At 45.0% G+C, this 13,729-nt stretch overlaps 1 protein-coding gene across 4 annotated transcripts in view; it reads left to right on the plus strand.

The window, feature by feature from the left end:
- WWC1 (WW and C2 domain containing 1) overlaps positions 1 to 818 on the plus strand; it is a 155,228-nt gene extending 154,410 nt beyond the window's left edge. For all 4 annotated transcript variants that reach the window (XM_058722927.1, XM_058722936.1, XM_058722941.1 and 1 more), the window contains one exon: positions 37 to 818. In XM_058722927.1, coding sequence (XP_058578910.1) covers positions 37 to 103 — 67 coding nt within the window. In that variant the 3' untranslated portion in view covers positions 104 to 818. The remainder of the gene's footprint in view (positions 1 to 36) is intronic.
- The last annotated feature ends 12,911 nt before the right edge of the window (positions 819 to 13,729 follow it).

Genomic DNA, 13,729 nt, shown 5'->3' on the forward strand with positions numbered 1-13,729 from the left:
ACCATAATATGTCTAAAGGGCTGGCCTCTTTTGCAGGGAGAAGATGGCATTTTTTACCCAGCCTCGGATGAATATCCCGACCCTCTCTGCAGATGATGTCTAATCGCCAGAAAAGTATTTCCTTTGTTCCACTGACCACGCTGTGAACATAGACTGTGGCTAAAGTTATTTATGTGGTGTTATATGAAGGTACTGGGTCACAAGCCCTCTAGCGCTCTTGTCGGTGTGAAGACGAACAGATTTTTTTTTTTTTTTTTTTTTTTAGTTTGGGTTCTATTAAAAAAAAAAAGCAACAACAACAAAAAACCAGCATTAAAATGACAAGATTGTATAGTTTGTATATTTAGGAATGTATTTTTGAGAAAGAAAATTTAAATGAACTACAGCAGTGTTAAGTTGCTGCTCTTCTTAAAATAAAATTGTTTAGAATTTTTTTTCCTTTTTTTGTACAGCTCTACCTTCTAGAGGTTTCACTGCAATAAGAAGTAATGTTTTAGGGACGGTAATCCTAAAAGGACGTCCTGTAGGTGTCACAGCACAGCTGACCTTTCCTACTTAACATATTTTGTACAATATTAAAAAAAAAAAAAGCCAAGAACCATTGGGGGAATTCTGAGGTGCATTTGCAAGTCTTTATGAGCTGTGATGTGTTTTGATGTGGCCGCCTGACATGGAGCAGGCAGCGAGGAGCTGGCTGGCCACACGCCTGCCCCCGCCAGTCTCAGACGCCCAGTGAAACCACTGAAGTGAGTGAGGGAGGGCTATGGAAAGCTCCTTTCAGTTTTATCTCCATCAATAAAGTGGCCTTTCTGAACGAATTTTCTCTCTCTCTCTTTTCTCCCCCTCCCCTCACTGCATCTGTGTTTCCCTAATTTTTGACCTGCCCCTTCCTAACCATTTCCTCCCTGCCCATCCCCCTGTGCAGGAGACGGTTTTTCTTGGTTTTTCTTTTGCCAGAACCACCACTCATTCTATCATTAGATTAAAAGGGCTGCTCAGCCAGGGCTGTTGCAGATAATGGGACATCAGCCTTTAACAGACAAGTAGCCGATCCCCTCTTCCTTTTTCTGACATTATCCTGTGCAACCTTCCTCCAGGTACATTGCACCACCAACACATCAGAATCACTTTGGGCAGCTTGTTAAAAATACAGATGCCTGGACCCCATCCCAGACCCACTGACCCACCACCCTTTCTCAACTGGGATGGGCCCAGAGACCTTCTTTTATCCATGGTCATATGCACACCAAAGTTTGAGGGACGTACCCGTAAATGTGAATGAAGCTCAGGCAGAGACAGAGGCAAAATGGTGTGGCCCTGAATCCCATGAGAAAGTCACTTAGGTGACACTAATATGCATAACCTTCTCTAGGCCACTGGGGAGAGGGTGACAGAGGGAGTCAAGTCCCCTTCACTTGGCTGTGGAGGCTTTTCCCCTAATATTTCAGCTAATATTTGTTAGCTGAATATTTCTTACATTGGAGGAAACTATAATGGTGTAGAATTCACCATTATTCCCCACATGTGTCCAGGCCCTCCTTCCCATCTATCCACTCCAGTGTCTCACCATCAACCCAGGGCCTCCCCTCACCCCCAGGACTGCACTCTCTAAACACACCGGCCATCTGTGTATTCTCTCTTCTGCTGTGAAACTCCACCCCACGTGTTGAAGTTTGGTTTTGCAGTGTCTTCAAAGGAGTATCAATGCTGTCCCTGACCAATCACAACAGGTCCAACATAAGAATTGTGTCCCACTGCACCTGTGGCCCCTCATCCCTGCACAGCTCAGAGCTTCGAAATGCTGTCCTTGTTGGCCCTAGTCTTCTGTTAAGGGCACTGGCTGCAGCAGTGGAGCAGATGACCCAAGCTGGACAGTCAAGAGTGACCCATCCCATTGGCTATCACTCTTAGAGCAAAGATAGGCATGGCACCCCAGCTGGGCCAATCGGAGCCCTTCTTCTACACTTTCCACTTGAAGGTCAGAAACTAGATTTTCTCTTGCCAAAGCTTTCTGTAGCCATGGTTCACATTTCTGGGACCACCCCTGCAGAGAGAAGCAGATAGAAAAAGTGGGGAAACGGGGTAGACCTGGGGTTTGAATCCTCGCTTGATCTTAGCCAAAAGGCCAAGAAGCGATGGGGTTTGAATCCTCTGTCCTCATGGTAGTTGTAGTCTGTCTGGTGAACCAAGTCAAGAGTGCTAAGAAAAACACGAAGGTCCTGCAGTGGGACTTTTTCACTCAGTCACACCTTCAAAGCTCAGTCAGCCCTGCACACACCCATGGCATCATCTTCCCTAAAGCCGAGCTCCTGGCGCCCTCCTTGTGTGTGGGGAAGACTATGTGGAGCAAATCCTCCTACCCGAACAGTATGTCTCAGTGTTGCTGGTCTAGCTGATGGAGCATTTGCAGGAGGCCTTCTGTCAGCCATGGCACTGAATTCTCTAAACTGTTCACCGGCACCCCACCAATACATCCCATCGTTTGCCTGGCAAAGAACTGAAGAATAGATTAAGACATTTCCCTCAGAATTATGCATGTGTGTTCTCCAAAACCTTCAGGAAACATGATTTCAGAAATGTGGAAAGATCTGCTTTGGGTCTCTCAGATAACAAATGACCAGAGCAGGGATGAAAACGCTGTCAGCCGGCTCCGAAATGTCTTTTGTGTTTCAGCTCTGGTTTCTGTTTCATGGCACTGTGGTCACACATGGCCCCACTTGAAGGGAATTTGAACATTCGGTTTTGAAGAGTGAAGCCAGGAAATCCTGTGGTTTCTCTGCAAGGGGGTGTGGAGAAAGGTGGCACGATTAGGACACTAGCCTGAGAAAAGACTGGCTCCAACCATTTCGTAAAACCAATGGTTGCCTTTGACTGTAAACCTTTTTCAGTGTACACAGTGGCTATGTTTGTGCTTCCTGCATCCACGAAGGCTAATAGGGTTTGTCCAGTTAACTGTCCACCTGCTAATCAGACTCCAGCCACCTTAACCATTCTCTTACCATTCTTTGACCATTCTTCTCTGTATTCTCACACTTCTTTTCTGTATTCTGTATTTACAGTTCTAGTTCCTTCTGCCCAGTCCACTGTTCCTCCACGTCATCATCCTGTCTTCATATGGCTCTCTCTTTATCACTATCCTGCTCCCAGTTCAAGCCTCACCCCTCAGAAAGACCTCTCCCCCTGATCCTGGGCCACCCTATGCAACTTACCCCCACACACACACATGTCACTTTCTGACACAATGACCCAATTAGTTTGTTCAGAGCGCTCTGCAGTAATCTTGTCACATCTCCTCATCTGTCTCTTCCATCTAAAACATAAGATCTTAAAGCAGGGACCCTGTTTGCCGTGCATTTTGTTGTTGGGTGTGACACAGAGTGGGTCTTCGATAAATATTTGTGGAATGAATGAATGAGATCAGATGTCTGCCCCAGAGGTGTGTTCACTCCCTTCTTTGTCACTCCTGACCAGGACAAAAGAAGATTCTGGGTGGGACAGGAGTACTGAAGGCTGTTCTTTGCAGTGCCAGGTTGCAGACACCTCTTTGATCCAGCCCAGTGCACTCCCTGCCAAATACACACACTCCACCCTTCAGCATGAAGAAGCAGAAGTGATTGGGATTGCTAGCGCACACACACACACACACACACACACACACACACACACACAGTATTTACATTCTTTGGGGGGAAAGTCAGGTTATTTACCCCGAAATCATTTCTTGCCTGTAACAATTAGTTGCATTGCATTAGTAGCTAATTATTACACACTACACGAAATCCAAAGGGTACAGAAGAGCATCAGTAGCACATCCTTCCACTCACTGTAGGCCTAGGCACTCTTCTAATAAACATTCACCTATTTTTAACTCATTTATCCCCATAACAACCCCATGAGTTAGGTATTATTATGATCATTCCCATTTTACCCTGGAGGAAACTGGCTCAGACATCACACAGTTGATAAGTGGTAGACCTACGATTAAACCCAGTGTGTGCTCTCAAGACACCTCACTACAGTAACCAGAATTCTCCACACGTCTGCCCCCACCTGCCAGTTCCCTCCCTAAAGACAGTCCAGCTTGCCAGTTTCTTCCATGGTCCTTCCAGGGATAGGCAGTGTATTGTAAATATGCAGTGAATGGATGTATAATCTTATATGTATATTCTTTTTTCCACCTCAAAATGCATACTAAATGTACTGTCCTGTATCTTGCTTTTTCTCAATAAGGTATCCGTAAGCAGCTTCATTCTTTTTAACAATGATGTAGTATTCCACTAAATGGTATACCCTAAATTAATCAATGGTCATTTATGTTATAGCCAATCTCTTGCTTTTACGATGTCTAACTGATCTTCATCCATCCATCTTTCCACACTTGTATGAGAATATCTGTAAAGTAAGTACTGCCTCCACTTTTATTTTTGGATAATATTTATTTTTGGGAGAGGGGTGCCTGGGTGGCTCAGACAGTTAAGTGTCCAACTTCAGCTCAGGTCATGATCTCATGGTCCATGAGTTCAAGCCCCATGTCAGGCTCTGTGCTGACAGCTCAGAGCCTGGAGCCTGCTTTGTATTCTGTGTCTCCCTCTCTCTCTGCCCCTCCCCTGCTCATGCATGTGCGCTCTCTCTCTCTCTCCCCCTGTCAAAAATAAACATTAAAAAATACGAAGTAAAATATTTATTTTTAGGAAAGTGCAAGCAGGCGAGGGGCAGAGAGAGGGAGACAGAGGATCCAAAGTAGGCTGTGCACTGACAAGCTGGCAGCAGCAAGCCCGATGTGGGGCTCGAACTCAAGAACCACGAGATCATGACCTGAGCCGAAGTTGGACACTCAACCGACTCAGCCACCCAGGAGCCCCTGACTCCACTTTTTAAATGCACCATCAGAGCTCTACGCGAAACTGCAATTTGCCTCTCAGACATTTCTTCTCAGTGCGTTTGCTATCTTCACTAAGTGACATGAAGATTCGTGGAGATAATACACTTCAAGTACTGAACAGATAGATGAATTTGTTAGTGAATGGTAGGGAAGCTGTTATGTTCTAGCACAGGAATATACTCTAGTTCCTATATTCTAGATTTTTCTGGGGATAACTAAATTTAAAAGTTTGTCCTACACCATTAGTAAGACTTCTCTCAGAGCACTTGGGACTAAATAAATTCGTAGGACATAATGGTAAGTCAAGTTTACAAGCAAAATATACATGAAGCCAATCAGAAGTGACAAGGGAGCATAAGCCTGACATTACAGTACTTTTTACCGCTTGCATTTATCTGTTTGATTTTTTGTTTTTGGCCATCTGTTCATGAGAATATTGGAGATCTCAGGGCAGGCATCATGCATGTCTTGTTCACTATTTTAATCCCCAGGGCCAGAGCAGTCCCTGACCGATGGCAGACCCTCAAACAGTTGAATGACTTACACTAAGACCAAAGTTCTGTTTCTAGTCCTAGAAAGTGACACACAAACCTGGGCAGACACTTTCCATTGGTTTCTAGTCCTCTCAGCAGGCTGCCTTGATAACAGTGACTTGATGCAGTGTTTCCCAAAGGGAGGCATCAGATAAAATGTTAGGTGGTATCTAGCTGAATTTTTTTTTATAATTTCACTTCAACCTGCACATCAAACCCATGAATTCAAAGCTATTACTGCTTCAGACGGGGATAAGTAAGTTAAAGTAAATCAATTTAAAGAAAAAGATAACATCATTAATACAGTGGAACAAAGAAATGTCAAAAATCCTGATGACAGAAACACAATTGGGAAATACTGAGTTAATGTATCTAGAATAGTTCTAAAGGGTCACCTTGCACAATCTTCCATTTTACAGGTGAAGAAAGCAGGCCCAGGAGCTATGGCTTGCCAGCAATAAACTGAGCTCTTGGTAGCTAAGAGAAAGGGACAGTGATGTTCAGGGACCATTTTGAATTGTCTCTATCCCTGCTTCCATCTGGTGGCCTCAGTAAGAGCTGCCTGGTCAGGCTGATACATGAGATCCACCTGGGTGCTGCTGGAGCAGCATTTCTTATTCCTTCCACATCTACTTCATCCCGATGTTCCCCTAAGTCCTAATGCCCTTTGCTAATTACCATTGTATCTTCTGTGTAATCCTCTGCCCTTTTGAAAAGCTTATATCTACTCTAATTTTTATTACTAAAACAATGGTGCTTCCCGCAATATAAAATCACTATTTTCAATCTGCTTTTTTATTTTATTTAATGTTTTATTTATTTCTGAGAGAGAGAGACAGAGCATGAGCAGGGAAGGGGCAGAGAGACAGAGAGACACAGAATCTAAAGCAGGCTCCAGGCTCTGAGCTGTCAGCACAGAGCCCTACGTGGGGCTCAAACTCACAAACTGTGAGATCATGGCTTGAGCTGAAGTCGGATGCTTAACTGACTGAGCCACCCAGGTGCCCCTGGAATCTGCTTTTTTCTAATACATTTGCTACATCTGGAAATTCTAATAAACCCCTCCCTTCCCTCATCCATACTGAAGATTTACTGATCTAGTTGAAAATGCAAGAGGCAGCAGAAAGCAGCCACAGCAGCAATATCCCCTCCTCCTAGGTCAAGGCCCGACCTCAGTGTTGGTGCCAGCCCCCACATCTGAGCCATCTCCCATTGGGAGGAAGACAACACAGATCACTGCATTCTGATTCTGTCACAGGGCTCTAGAAATAGTGACCGTAACCTTGCCATCCCCATCCCCCAGAACCCATTCCTCTTACCCTCCAAGTGCAGACCCAGAAGTCTAAAGGGAATGTTGACCCCAGAGCCCTATCCTTCAACTTGGCTTCTTTCCACCTGGAATGTCCCTCATCCCATACCCAGCCCAAACATCACCTTTAGAAACACTTCCTCATCACCTACCACCCAGGCCTCACTGCCACCTCCATCAACAGCCCACACACGTCTTCCTTTTCTTAATATTTTTTAATGTGAGTTCTCTCCCAGTGATGGCCAGCTGCTTGTGAGCACAGATTATGTCTAATTCATCTGTGTCCCTGGATGCCCATTTCTGAGCTATGGGTGCTGGTGATGTCAACAAACTCAAGGGGTTTGCTGCTTGGGGTGCATCAAATTGAACACAACCCAAGCAAACAACTTTGATCACTTGTTACAAGCAAGGAGACAGGGAGGTAGCTCTCAAAGCACTGACTGTCTCCCCCATGGGCTTAGTACAGGAAGCTTTTATTCCGTGTATTCTGGGGGTGGGTAGGAGCAGGGAGCTTGCATAAGCACTTTAGTTCAATGGCACACGCCTAGCACGTCAACATGCTAGAACACACGTTGTGTGTTCAAAAAGGCAGAAAACTGCCCACAGAAAGAAATCTTAGTATTATAATGAGCCAAATGTAACTTGAGGTCCACTCAGGGGGGCTTTTGTGCATATCCTTGGCTCTAATCCAGCTCAAACTGGTTCCTGTAGGGCCTATCAGGTGAGAGGGACCTAGCAAGGGGCTGTCAGGTGAAACAATAGTTGGGTGTCTCCTTGGCTGGAACTGTTGGTTCTGCAAAACAAAACACATTTCTTCCCTGCTTTGTACCTTCCTTCCCTCCCTTCTGCTGATCGTTCTCAGCCCTCTTGTTTGAGAAACTTCCCATTGCATCCTAGTTAACAGTGACTGTTGAACAAGTAAGGGGGTGAAGGAAGGAAGCAACATGGCAGGGGAAGGAGGCTGTCTGGGTCTGAGTTGTGCCCACCACTGCCCTTTAACCCTCAGGGTCCCAAGGGTGCCTTAACAAGCTGGGGGGAGGTTATGGGAAAACTGCCACTGTCCAAGCCTCCCAAACTTTCTCTGGCTTCCTCCTACCTGAGTGCAAAGGCTGGTGTGACACTGGGCCCAGACAAATGACAGATCAGCGGGAAGGAGAAGCAGGGACTATCTCTCCAATAGCAGGAAGGGGACAAAGAGGCTTTCTGATGGGATGGGGAAGACTTACCTCCTCCTAGGTCAGGGCCTTGTCTCAGTCCCATCCCCTCTCTGTAGAAGTCATTCTGCAGGGAGAGTTTTCATTACCACTAGGGTAACAAAGAGGGCTTGCCCTCACCTAGAGCCTCAGTATGGGAGCTTGGTGCCTTTTTTTTTTTTAAGTTTGGAATTTGTTTTCTAGGGCTGCCTGGGTGGCTCAGTCGGTTGAGCACCCCACTCTTGATTTCAGCTCAGTTCGTGATCCCAGAATCAGAGGATCGAGCCCAGCATTAGGCTCTTCCCTGAGCATAGAGCTTTCTTAATTCTTCTCTCTCTTCTCTCTCTCTCTCTCTCTCTCTCTCTCTCTCTCTCTCTCTCCCTCCCTCCCTCCCTCCCTCCCTCCCTCCTTCTCCCTCTGCCCCGCTCCCCTGCTCACATGTGCTCTTAAAGAAATTTTTTTTAAATAAAAAATAAGGGTACTTCAGGGACGCCTGGGTGGCTCAGTCAGTTAAGCATCCAACTTCGGCTCAGGTCATGATCTCGCGGTTTGTGAGTTCGAGCCCCATGTCGGGCTCTGTGCTGACAGCTTAGAGCCTGGAGCCTGCTTCAGATTCTGTGTCTCCCTCTCCCTCTGCCCCTCCCCTGCTCACACTCTGACTCTCTCTGTCTTTCAATAATAAATAAATGTTAAAAAAAATTAAAAAAAAAATAAGTTTACTTCAGTGGCTCAGTTGAGTGTCCAACTCTTGATTTCAGCTCAGGTCATGATCTCACAATTCCCGAGATCGAGCCCCTCCTTGGACTCTGTGCTGACAGTGTGGAGCCTGCTTGGGATTCTCTGTCTCCCTCTCTCTTTGCCTCTCTCTCTCTTTCAAAAATAAATGAACATTAAAAATTGTTTACTATTATTATGTAAATAAGCAGCATACATGGTAAAAAAAAAAAAAAAAAAAAAAAAACCCAAAAACTCAAGTGCTACAGAAGGACATAAGATAAAAGTTACCCTCATCTCCTGGAATCCATGATTAATAGTTAAACTAGTGGTTTCCACTTTAAATAATTGAACTTGTTAAACAAAATTCAACTGCATGAATTTGAGGGTCTAATTGGCTTTATTAAGTGATTCATGAATCCATGGCATCCCATCCAACAAGTACCAGAGAGCTCTGTGAAGTTCTATAAATTGGAAGGTTTTTATGGGAAGAAGGGCAGGGCAAGAAGTTATTACCAAAAGAAAAGGATTGTTTCTGGGCACCTGAGTGGCTCAGTCTGTTAAGTATCCGACTCTTGGTGTCAGCTTGGGTCATGATCTCTCAGTTCATGAGTTTGAGCCCCACGTCCAGCTCTGTGCTGGCAGCGTGGAGCCTGCTTGGGATTCTTTCTCTCTCTCTTCTCTCTCTCTCTCTCTCTCTCTCTCTCTCTCTCTGCCTCTCCCCTGCTCCCTGTCTCTCTCTCTCTCTCAAAATAAATAAATAAACTTACAAAAAAAGATGAAGAAAAAGAAAAGGAGTGTTTCAGGCAAGATCACCTTACCTTTGGGGAAGGCATGGAGCCTTAGGTGCAAATTATCTCCTTTTCCTTTGGAGGATAGGGAGGTTCATGTGGCTGATTACCTCACTGATGCTGGCCAGAAAATTCCTGACAGACCTGTTAAGACTACATTTCTGGAGGAGTCTGAAACAGCAATTAGGTTAGGTATTAAGTCTAGACTTGGTGACTTGGCTTAAGTGATGCCATTTAGGGTTTGTGGCTTTCTTTTTAACAATTCCCCCCTTTTGATCAGACTCTCAGCCTGAGAGCTGTGATCAAAATTGAAGGTATTTGGGCCACTGTCAGCTGCTACTCTGAAGCTCTTACATAAGTTTCTCTTGTTCCCTTTGTGTGGTATCCATAGGTCATGATGTTTTTTGCTTAACCCTGTGATACTCTTAGATCACAACTCCAGGCTTATAATCCTAAACCAGTCATTCTCATTGCTTTTCCAGTGTCCCAGTCTCAGGGAGATCATCTGTTTGATAGTTAGTGGCTACAAACATGCATTTAAAACTTTTGAGAGAATATAATGCACCAGGAAGATTATAAGAAGGATAGTTCCTAATATTTGGAGTCATAGTCCCCAAGACCCAAACCAATCACAGAAAGACCTCATTGCTGGAGTCAGCCTTTTAAACCAAGTGGCTTGCTCAGTGATCTCAAGCAACTGAGTTTCAGCTCCCCCAGAAGTGTTAACCCAGATACAGCAGGTGGTGTTAGCCACAGCACAGACACCTCCTTTCTCAGCTAAAAGATAATCAAGAGCTATTCTCCTGTCAAAAAAAAAAAAAAAAAAAAAAAACACTGGCCAGAGAGCCTAAGAATCTTTGTTGGGCAGCTATAGATTTAGTAGCAGATTCTGCAATGATTTTAAGAATTAAGAAGTTCCTGATGAAAGCCTCATTTTCATTTATGCCTAACCAGGGAAATGGGGACCTGCCAAAAGGAGTGAATCCTGAATCCTGAAAGCCTCCTGCTGGGTCCTTTCTAACTCAACATTGTAAATTCAGGAGAGTCAACTGATGAGATCTCTTATTTTGCTTGTGAAAAATTAGGGGCAGCTAGATTTTCTTCTATCCAGAAATAAAAGGTCATTCCAAATTCCAGGTTACCTGCCCCCCTTAGCGATGGTGTGGAGAATACAGATGAGGGTGTTATTTTCCTAAGAGAATGTCAGAGGAGAGGAGAGGAGAGGAGAGGAGAGGAGAGGAGAGGAGAGGAGAGGAGAGGAGAGGGGAGGAGAGGAGAGGAGAGGAGAGGAGAGGAGAGGGGAGGGGAGGGGAGGGGAGGGGAGGGAAGGGGAAGGGAGGGAGAGGAGGAGGGGAGGGAAGGGAAAGGAAGGGAAGGGAGGGGGAGGGGGAGGGGAGGGAAGGGAAGGAAAAGGAAGGGAAGGGAAGGGAAAGAAGAAAGGTTTCATGTTCACTTAAAGTATGAAATCTTGATCCAGAGTCTTGGATGGAAATAGCCTACCTCGATGTCAGCTACTTCCTTTCTCATCCTCAATGTCAGCTACTTCCTTTTTCGTCAGGTTGATGTGGAGGTCTCCAGCAAGGTCAGTAGTCAGGAGCACTTGGTAAGGTACCTTCTCACGGCCCGAGAGCCATCTTCCTCTGATATGTTTCCAGAATATGCAGTCACCAAGCTTAAGACTGTGACTTGTAGCAGGGGTGCAGGGCTGCCAGAGCACCTGGCTACAGGGGTCCCAAACAGACCAGGTCTGGCCGCTCTCTGCTAACAAAATCTGAAGGCAGAGAGATGAGACACAGTAAAAACAAGAAAGGAATTTATTTCAGGGAGACCAACACCAGGAAGACAGAGGGCTAATGTCTCAAAGACTGTCTCCAAAGTGCTGAAAATACTTCCAGGCTTATATAAAGAAAATGTAAGACAAAGGTTGGTGGTGTGGGCAGTGAAGGTCAAGTTGATCACTGGCAGGGTCCTGCTGGCTCAGAGCAGTCTTTATTGCTTGAGGGGGTATTTTCAGTTCCTTTCATGGGATGCTTTGCCTGCAGGGTCTTTTGCCCAAGTTAACAAATAAGCTAGAAAGAACTTAATCAATTAGAAAGTCTGAGGTCAAAATGAAGGTAGTTACAGTCCTTTTGCATGACCAACAGGATGCTTTGAATTGGGATCTAGGAAGGTTTCTTCTAACCTGTTGATGATAGGCTTGAGCATAAGACATTAGAGACTTCCAGTAGCTGGTCATACTAGCATGAAACAAGGGATCAGCAGAAAGTTGTTATGCCAGTCAGTAGACATTGGTCTGCTAGTGACTGTCATGTGGAGTGAGTTTATGTTTCCAGAATGGGGAACTTCGAACAGTCAGCAAGACCAAAGGCAATACCTTGGGCCAGGAGTGTCCAGTAGTTTTGGCAAGTTTAGAAATTTTAAGTTTGAGGATCCCACTGTCAGCGAGCCCTCTTGCTCAACTATAGACCCCAATAGTTATTCCTTATCTAGCACTCTTTAGGCTTTGCAATGACTGGAACATTCCAATCACCAGACCAGAAAAGCCCTGATAACAATGGAATGCCTAGAAGACCACATCCCTTCCCATGATCACAGGCTGAATACATACTGAGCTCTACCCATGATCATGTGCTCCCTACTTTCTCTCTTGCATGTATCCCCTGAACCTCTTCCTATGAAACTTTAGGTGCCCGTCTTGTCAAGAGAGAGGTTGGTTGTTAATGCTTGAACTTGCTACCTCCCCCAGCTGCCGGCACCCAAAATTAATTTCTCCCTTTCTCTTTTCCAAACTCCAGTCTTTTGAGTTATTGGCTTCTCTTGCAATGAGTTAGTTTATCTGAGTTTTGTTTGGCAACAGTGTTGACAAACCCAGCCCGGAGCTGTGCTTATGATTTGTCCAGCCACTTTGGGACTCCCCAGGATGGACCAGGTGTAACAGTGCCAGGGGTTTCCACATTCATTTTCTGAGTTAGCAGCTCCAATAGCTTGGTAACACCAATTAGTTCTCTCAACCATGTCTAATGACTGAGGATGATAAAAAAGTGTTAATTCCAAAAGTTTGTGAGACTTTCATTAAAGCTCATATGATTAGTTGGGGTACCTGGGTGGCTCAGTCTGTTAAAAGTACGACTTCGGCTCAGGTCACAATCTTGTAGTTGGTGGGTTCGAGCCCCACACAGGACTCTCTATTGTCCAGGTGGAGCCTGCTTCAGATCCTCGGTCTCCCTCTCTCTGCCCCTACCTCTTATGCGTGCTCTCTTGCTCTCTTTCTCTAAAAATCAAATAGGGGCGCCTGGGTGGCGCAGTCGGTTAAGCGTCCGACTTCAGCCAGGTCACGATCTCGCGGTCCGTGAGTTCGAGCCCCGCGTCAGGCTCTGGGCTGATGGCTCAGAGCCTGGAGCCTGTTTCCGATTCTGTGTCTCCCTCTCTCTCTGCCCCTCCCCCGTTCATGCTCTGTCTCTCTCTGTCCCAAAAATAAATAAAAAATGTTAAAAAAAAAATAAAAAAAAAAAAATAAAATAAAAATCAAATAAACATTAAAAAAAAAAAGAGCTCATATGATTTGTTCAGTGAAGTGGATGCCTCAATCACTGGAGATTATGGAGGATATACCCTAAGTGAGAAATATATTCCCTAACATTATCTTTGCCATTATGAATACCTCAACCCATCCAGAAGACACACATACAACAAGAGCATATTGATAGCCCATACTAAGTAGCAGCTGAATGAAGGCCAGCTGCAGATGTTCAAAGAGTCCAGAGGGAGGAGGTCGGAGGCTACTGGAAATAAAAATAGCTTTTCCAGGATTATGGGTCTGACTGATCAGACATTGCAGGCTCTTGCAATGAAGAATAGAAGTCTCCCCACCAATGTCTATTCATAATTTGAGTCATCTTAAATATACTGTGGTGGGTGAAGGAATGCAAAAACTGAAAAATGGGGTTTGTCAGGTAGCTGGGAAGAACCATCTTGGGCTCTCCATTACCCCCAACTGTTTAATTTACAGCCCCTGTTTACCCACCACAAGCTCTCTGATTCAGGAGCAGACTGTCACCATGATACAGGGACATCAGGATGGCTAAATGACTGCCATAAAATAGATACAATAATACAAAAGAGTTATAAGTTAGATTTAAGCTTGTTTTCTGGCAGATGGAATAGATTAAGTTGACTGTCCAGATGGGTCAAACTTTATAAAATATTTGTGGAAAAGACACTTAAAGGTTTGTACTTGTCCTTGACAAGTCAAGTTCCAAATAACCCCCCCCCCTGCTGCACCCTTTTTTCTTTTGATAAGAATTACC

Source organism: Neofelis nebulosa, chromosome 1 (genome assembly GCF_028018385.1).
Source record: "Neofelis nebulosa isolate mNeoNeb1 chromosome 1, mNeoNeb1.pri, whole genome shotgun sequence".
Classification (NCBI taxonomy): domain Eukaryota; kingdom Metazoa; phylum Chordata; class Mammalia; order Carnivora; family Felidae; genus Neofelis; species Neofelis nebulosa.